Consider the following 8,478-nt stretch of genomic DNA (forward strand, 5'->3'; position numbering starts at 1 on the left):
GGGTAACATCCCTGGATCGGTAGCTGACACAATGGCCCCAAAGAGGAGGCAGTCAGTGAAGTAGAAATCTCCCCCAAGCTGCCCAGTGACTTTCATCAGCGCCACGCAGCCGTACACGACAGAGCTGGGGATCAGAAAAGGCAGTTACACATCTCTGCGATGCATCAAAACAACATTCATATGGGCTTGATTTCCCTGAATTTACCAGATTAAAGCTATCCAAATGCCAGAACACCAAAGAACTGCATGGGATGGGCCGAGCCTGGTGAAACCCCAGGGCCATGATCTTGGAGGTGAGCACTGAACCACACACATCAAAGCACCCTCTGAACTGGAACACAAACATGGTGCCAGCAGGGAACTGTGAGCAGAACTCCTCCAGGAGCACGACACGGCTAAAGGAAAGCAGCAGTCAGGCTTATGGGGTCGCACAATCACTTTGCAGTGCTGCACATTAACATAGTTCAGTGAGGTGACCTTGAACTGACTCTGAAATGGCCAAAACTTTCAGCGAGAAGCAGATAATGCAGATGCTGAGTTTGCTTGAGTCCACTGGACTCCACTGGAAAACACCCTATGCCAGCCTGTGTGCTACCAGCCAGAGTGAGAATCATCCAACTGCCTCTACACAGAGGGACAAATGATTTGAAACACATCTGTGCTCACTAGCCTTTATGGTCCTGCCCTCTACTCTTGTGTCTCAAGTTTATGAGGGCTTATGCTTTCACTAATTTGAAGTTGCTGATTTTTCAAGACAATCTTCAGAGAAGTGTGAATCTTTTCTTGCCATGAATAACTATTCTCATGGGATGCTGAGAGCACTTCGCAATTAGACAGCAACCACCCTGTCCATGCAGCAGAAGTTTGGGCAGTAAACAGTATTATTTGCTGCTGCTGAGCAGCAGTAGCAGAGCCTGTGTGACCTTTCAGAGCTGGGATTAGCAGCTTCAGCTCCAGGCTCAGGGCACTTCTCCCATGCACAGCTCAAAACCCTGTGGAAGAACCAGACCAGCTCCATCTACTCACCCAATCACCAGGCAGGAAATGGCAGTGCCAAGGAAAGCATATGCCAGGATGGATCCCAAGTTTCTGAAGAAGTGCCTCTAGCAGGAGAAAAAAAACAGAAACTGAATTATATTTTGCTAACGATTTATTTCAAGCCCACACAGGCACCCACACAGTGTCCACAGCAACCTGGACCCAGCTCAGACACCATGAACTGGACAGACACAGGGTGCCCAGCACAGCACAGTGCCAGACCACCAGTTAATGCAGCATTAATAAACATGAATGTACCATTTTCTCATACCTGTGCATTTAATAAGGTGCTACTCCAAGTCCTGGGAACTGATTTCCTAACCCAGCAGCATTCCTCCTTCCTTCTCCCGCAAGCTAAACTGCATCATTCTCCTCTCCTTCCAAGTCAGCATTTCAGAGAGCTGCTGCTTTCTAAAACCTTCCCACACTCCCAAGTGCTTTGAAAGCTGGGATGGCTGAAACGGCCTGGCTGACCTCAAAAACCCCTGCTGGAAATGGTTGAAGTCGCTGACCCTTCCCAGGGCAGAGGGGCAGACGAGAATGACGGGGGCACTCTCACCTTTGCTTCCCACAATCCCATATTTGCTGGGGAAAACCATACCCACCCCCACAGCCTCGGCCTGCTGAGCAAGCATTAAAGCACTCGCAAGTATTAAAAATTCTCTGGAGGCAGAGGAGCTAAAAACATCGGCACTGTAAAGGCACGTACCCTTTTCAAGCTGTAGCCTGCATAAAATATAATGGGAGGAAGCAAAATGTTGAAGAATACTTCAGGATCAAAAGTCACCTGTTAAGAAAAAAAAAAAACAGTAAAATGATTTGTTAAAACTTTGCAAGATGAAACACAAATAAGAAAGTAATATATGGAGAAAGCCCTGTACCCCCACCACGTGAATTCTGTTGGGGCAACACTGAGGATGTGTCTGGAACCTTCTGGAGACAAATCCCAGAGTCTAACAGCTTAAATTAAGATGAGCTAAAACTAGAGTTTCATTACATTGTGTTCAACATATAAATTACTACTCATCACAATCACAAGTTAAAAAACCAAAACAAAAACACTTAATCCAGCAGATCCAGGACCCATCCCCGTGGAGGGAGTGGGAAGGACTGCTCACCTCTCCATCACTGCCTCCCTTACCTTTCTCAGCATCTCATTATCCTGGACGTTGTTGAGCTCCTGGGCACTGATTTCCCCCTTCAGGGTGTACTCATAGTACTTCCCACTGACGTTCACAAGCAGCGTGGCAGGGCTGGTCTGCACTTGGCAGCTCAGGGTCACGTTGTTGACATCGCTGGGGACGTGGATGCCGTAGCGCAGGACCACACCGACCAGGACACCTGGGGAGGGACACGGTCTGTGAGACAAACCACAGCAAACTCCCAGAATGATCCCTCTGAGCACAGATGCAGCACCAGGATCCTGACCCTCTGCTCAGCTGCTGAGCACAACCACCAACCCAGTAATTGCCCGTGTGAATTGAAACACCTTCGTCCCCTGTGAGCCAGGCGAATACTCTGTGCTCATGGGGAGTTTCTAACACAGACATGGACAAGTCCTGAAGGATTTGAACTACCCAGCAATCAGTCAGACCCTCACTCCAGTGCAGCAAACAGCCAACATCGAGGGCACGCTAGGTTTTTAGGGTGAGCACTTTGCACTGCTGGCCCAGGTGCTGCTCACACATGCCCAAACTGTGCCCTTTGCACCTTGAAACCTGACATCGATACATTAAACTCTTCATTTTGGCAGGGATTAAAGATGATATCCAGCAACCACCCTGAACACTCTGAGGCTGGCAAGCATCCTTCCTAAGGTGCTGCAGCACAATACAGCCTCCTCCCAGGCCTCCCCATTTTTTTAAAACCACATTTTAAAATATAAACATATAAACATAAAAACCTGTTTCCCAGTCCAGGCTGACCATCCAGATCCACTCCTTGCCCCTGCAAACTTCAGCCCCGCACCACAAGCAGCAGCCCCCGGGCAGCCCTGTGAGGCAACTCTGCCTCCAGCTCAGCCGCTAAGTAGGGGCATTTTGGGGTTAATTTGCAAGTCAGCAATTTATAAGGCATTTTTCTTTTGTTGTCTGAGGTCTCAAATCCAGATTCAAGTGTGTTGAGTGCTCTCCTGGCAGAATGTTTTGACATCTGCAGGCTGGGGAAGAGGGGTGTCCCACAAGACACCTTTCCATGTAGCCTTCAGCACAAAAGAGTTTGGAAACTCCTTGATTAAGGTGGCCCTGAGCCGCCACAGAAATCCTGGATCTTAACCCCATCTCTGAACCACATATTTATGAAAAGCTTTCAGACGCGTGGGAACTAAACACAGACCGCAACACTCTGAAAGTTTCTCCATTTGCCTCCCAGGACACTCCTGCTTCCTTACTGCTGCCTTAATTAAGAGCTTGCTCTGTGCTTTCCTACAGGCAGGGCACAACCCCGACCGAAGGGAACAGCCAACTCTTCCTGTGCCACCACCTCTCAGAGCAGAGCAGGTGCCACCACCCCGGGCAGGACACTGTGGGGCCCCAGCTCATGCAGCATCTCCTGCGGCCAGTTCCTGATCTGCCACCCACTTTCTGACTTCTCTCCCTTGGCCACAGTTTTTCCAGGACAAGATTCACTATTTTTCCCGATGGCCAGGAGAAAAGCCCCCACCTCCTGCCCCAGGGAGTGCTACACACAGCAAGGCCACCAGAACACACACCCAGGCCATGAGCAGAGGCAGAGGAGGTAGCTGCACACAGAGTCACCACTGCTGACCCACCATAGCTCAGGGACTGGACAGACCCAAAACCTCGGTATAATACAGCACTTTGTAGCACGGGTGAGCTAAAAGGCTACTGGTGCTTTCAAGCCATGCACCATCAATCAGGTGCTCACCACTTCGGGCTTTATCCTGCCCTGAATCACCCCAACAGTCACAGAACAGTTCCCTCTGGGCACAGCCAGGCACAATCAGCTCCAGCAAAGAGAGTTCAGGGCATGTCACACCCTGCAGAGCAGCTGAGATCTGCTTTTACACCACCATCACTTAGAGGGGACACCAAAAGGAATTCTTCAGCTTACTTTTCTGCCAGCCTCTGTTCCTGTGATCTTCCAGTGGTCCAGAAATAAAATTATAGAATGAAAGCAAGTATGTCAAGCACATCAAGGTGCCACAGCATGTATTTACATGAGCATGTGGCAGTGGCTGCATGGCACCACAGCAGTGGGACAAAACATCCCACTTTCCTTTCACCCAGAAGATGACAATCCCAGAGGTACCACGGGAAACAACCAAAATCCTTCACTGGGATAAAAAGAGTTTCGAAGGGTTATTTACATTTGCTTATGGCTATTAAGCTACACCACACTTTGCAGCCCTCCAGAACTATCTGAGGTGACTTCTAAGATGTTTCTTCTTAAAAACAAAATTGATTTCAGAGGTTCATGCAGGAATCAGAAACCAGCAGCTGCCTGCCCTTGCTCAGATGGAAGGAAACCCACTCAGCAACCCCTTTAACACCCGGGCTCAGCACTGGGAAATGAGGAGGGACAGGAGGAAGGAGGGACAGACACAAGGAGTCACTGCTGCGAATTCAAAAGGGATCCTGAATCACCTGCCTCTCCACTGTTAATCCCTGTCCCAAAGCAGTGCTACATCTGATAGCACCCTGCTCCTCCGCCATCTCCTTATCCGGGCAGCTGCTCCTGGCACTGGGTGCCAGCCATGCTCCAGACAGGGCCAAATTCCCACTCTGGCCAGGAATGGGGTAAGGGAAAAGGGACAGATAAACCTACAATATCTGCCAAGGACCCTTGTTTGGAAGTCCCAAAATCAGACGTTTTGTATTGCTCAGTAATAGGCTGCCTGGGAGGCTGCCAGAGCTCCCCAGACCAGTTGGGGAAAGACACCCATGTGCAAATACACAAATGCACAAATTGCTCCTGGGCACTGAGTGTGACCCTGCCAGCAGCTTCCAACACAGGGACACTGTCAGAGTTACCTTCAGGGAAAGCATCCTGCTGCTCTGCTGGAAACCAATTATTCCACTAACATTAAACAGCCCCACCAGCAGCCCCTCTGCTCCACAGTGGATCTGATCCTCCCCACCCAACAAAGCTCACTGGAAGCACTTGGGACAAACCTGACAAGGTTTTCCAGACACCAAGTCCAGTCCTGAGCTCAGGCTCCCTGGACCAAGCCCAGGGGACTGTGTAGGTGCTCCTGGTTCCAAGAGGCTCTTAGGAAATGGTTCAGACTCTCTGGGCACTCACAGGGCTGCCCCAGCAGCAACGTGTGAGCCAGTATCAACATGCTTTTGCAGCCAGAAGTTTTACAAAACTGAGCCCTGGGAGGGAGCTGAGCTGAGCAGAGGGAGCCCAACACCACAGAAGCTGCCAGCCAAAAGCTGCAAGGACTTGAGAGGCTGAAGGCAAAGCCGGCAAATTAATTGAGTTCTTTTATGCAAAGTGCAAGAGATTATTTTCATTGCATTTCTCCTGACTTCATTAAAAAGAACAAAAGCCCATGGGCTTTTTTTTAAGGTGCTGTTGAACATTTCCGAGGTAATGTTTTAAATGAAGACTAATATATTACCAAACCCAGCACTTAACAACAGTGGGAGCAGACAGGATCCCCAGGCAAGCATTAATCTGGACACCAAAAGGAAAGAAAAATGTAGCAACTGAAGACATCCTGACAACAAGCAGTTTAGACACATGCAATCCAGAGACCAAGCGGGAACAAGTACAAGGAAACTAAACTTCTAGAGAAGCTCCTGCACATCTACCATCAGACTCTGAGAAGAACTGAAACAAAATTGTTAAATTAATTATCCTAAATGCTGAGTACCTCAGATGTGGGAAACTCATTTTAAACACTGGAATGAAGCTTAAGGGCTACTAAGCAACTATTGTCTATCACTGTGAAATTACTCCAGCCAGTGTCCAGCTCTTGAACATCAGCTCTGAGCTGACAGTGTGATTTGCAAGACAGAAACGAAACCCACCCGGAGCAAGAGCTTGTAACTTCCAGTAAAAACAAAGACAACAAGGAAACTGATGTGTTTTGCCAAAAGAGATATATGCAAAAGTTTTTACTTAGTTGTTGTTGGGTTTTTTAAACAGAAAAATACAAGCTTTCGCAAATTGCTTCTCTTGCTCAGATTTCAGAGTCTGTTTTGCAGCCCTTCCATGTTTTCAGTGAACTTCCTTGGGACTGAAAGCATTGCAAGGAGCCAGGGACAGCGATACCTGCTTTCTTCCCTGCAGATTTTAAGTTGCCACTGTAAAACAACAGCATCTCACCAGTCCTTGGGAATTACACACCCCTTTTCCTATGGCAGGGGCCACTACCTGAGAAGCAAATGCCAAAAGCCTTGATACCAGGGAAAACTTGGAATTTTCTGTATGATCAGACAAGTGACATTACTGATTTCACCAGCAATGCTCTAAGCACAGTCTGCAGAAGAGCAGACAGAAAAGGTGCATTTTACGGATTGGCAGGAGACTGAAACGACCCAGGTTGTGCTCTGAGAATAAAGCGAGCACTCAGGTAGGTCAGGGAGAGAGGAGGAATAAGAGGAAGAAAGCTCCAGGTTAAAGGCAAGCGTGAAAGCATGGAAAGAACAGAAAGTCGCATGTCAGGAGCTCTGGGGCAGCAGGAGAGAGAAGACCTTCCATGCTGGAAGCATGTCCTCTCACAGCACAGATCCTGTCCCAGGAGGTGACCATCCCTGCCCTGGACAGGAGGCCAGAAACGTCTGAACCCCCCTGACCAGTGGCTGGAAGTAATCTGAAAATGCAGAGCAGTATTTTGTGCCCCTGAAAAAGCAGACCAGTATTTCGTGCCTCTGGGCTGACGCAAGTGTCTCCACCCCTTCATTTAGAAGGAGCATTAACTGGAAGGAGCATCCTTCCAATTAACTGAAACTTGGGATCACGAAAGCCAGTGGCCCAAACAGGTCAAGCCACAGCCTTCAGATCAAAGCTTTCTGCTGGGTGGGGGATTTGGCCATGTCTGACTCTGTGTGGTCACACATCACCACCAGCCAGCAAGGGACGCACAGAGGACAGACACTAACTATAGTGCACAGCAGGAGATGCCTTCTCAATCCTAAATTCAACAAATCTTCCCTAGATATGGATCCAAGGCCATGTTAATCACTTCTCCAGCACAGCTCCCAGTGCTACTTCGGTAGAACTCGAAGTCATGCCAGATAACCCAGGGAGACCTATATACGGTCCCTCCATACTGTGGTTCAGGCCACTTCATGAGGCCTTGTCACCTCAGTAAATCACAGGCCACCTCTAATACCCAAATGTCTACAGCCTCATTCCACTGACCCACAGCCTTGCTCCACTTCCTGTGGGAATACACATGGGGCTCCTCTCCAAGAGGTCCTGTCACAGCAGGAGGAAGAACTCTAAAGGTAGGAGCTTGTGCACACAGGTCCCCAGGCAGCAGCATGGAAGGCTGATGGCTCTGCAGGTCCCTGAGTGTGGCAAAGGGTGAGAGAATCCCCCAAATGGCCTCTCCACTGTTCTTGGACAGCTTCTGGAAATCTGGATGCTCTAAACACAGGGTGGAAACACAGCCTCTGGCCCCAGCATGTGGGATCACAGAATCACAGAATTATTTGGATTGGAAGGGGACCATGATGATCATCCAGTTCCAACCCCCCTGCCATGGGCAGGGACACCTTCCACTAGACCAGGTTGCTCAGAGCACCATCCAACCTGGGATGTGCTGCCCCAAGTCCCACTCTCGACCCTGGAGCAGGTAAGTGGGACTTGCCAGTGCTCGGTGACGTGGTAACCCATGACCCCACCAGCTTCACCCTGTGAGGCCATCTGGAAAAAACCCAACCAGTTCCTCGCTGCCAGAGATTTGGGAGTAACTCTGCCCTCGAGAGCCCTCCATATCTAGGGTTTGGAAAACAACCAACCCTCCCTCCAGCAACACCCAGATAAGGCTCAGCACAGGACACACCAGGACGGGGCTGTCCCGGTGACACAACAGTGTCCAGCTGCACCCACGAGGGGATGTGTCCTGTCCCCCCGCACCCCTTCGCCCACCAAACAAGCCCTGTAGCAGACCCTCGGGCAGGGGCCACCAGGCACTGACCGAAAGAACGGCGCGCTACTGGTCCCCCACTGGTGCTGCCATGGGAGTGGCCGGTCGGGCAAGCACCCAGCCCCGCAGCTGGCCCAGCGCACAGCCGGGACTGGTCGGAATGGGGCTCCCAGGGCTCGGGGCAGCTCCCGCACGGGTCTCCCAGGGAACGGGTGCGCGGGGCGGCAGATGCACGCGTGGGGCGCGGCGCCGCTCACCGTAGATCATGGCCAGCCCGGTCTCGTGGAGGAAGCGAGCGCGGCGGTGCTTGAAGAGCCAGATAGTGAGGATGGTGAGAGTGAGCAGCAGGATGAAGAGGAGGAGGTTGGCGCTGTCCT

The 8,478-nt window shown here is 50.4% G+C and overlaps 1 protein-coding gene across 1 annotated transcript in view; it reads right to left on the reverse strand.

Annotated features, from left to right (window-relative positions):
* Window positions 1–8,478, reverse strand: part of SLC9A6 (solute carrier family 9 member A6) — a 24,178-nt gene that overhangs the window by 14,569 nt on the left and 1,131 nt on the right. Inside the window, exons 2-6 of the mRNA XM_017741890.1 lie at window positions 8,359–8,476; window positions 2,180–2,379; window positions 1,748–1,825; window positions 1,027–1,103; window positions 12–124 (exon numbers count right to left, since the gene is read on the reverse strand). Of these exons, the coding sequence (XP_017597379.1) occupies window positions 12–124; window positions 1,027–1,103; window positions 1,748–1,825; window positions 2,180–2,379; window positions 8,359–8,476 (586 nt within the window). The remainder of the gene's footprint in view (window positions 1–11; window positions 125–1,026; window positions 1,104–1,747; window positions 1,826–2,179; window positions 2,380–8,358; window positions 8,477–8,478) is intronic.

Source organism: Corvus brachyrhynchos, unplaced genomic scaffold, assembly GCF_000691975.1.
Source record: "Corvus brachyrhynchos isolate BGI_N302 unplaced genomic scaffold, ASM69197v1 scaffold220, whole genome shotgun sequence".
NCBI classification, from domain to species: domain Eukaryota; kingdom Metazoa; phylum Chordata; class Aves; order Passeriformes; family Corvidae; genus Corvus; species Corvus brachyrhynchos.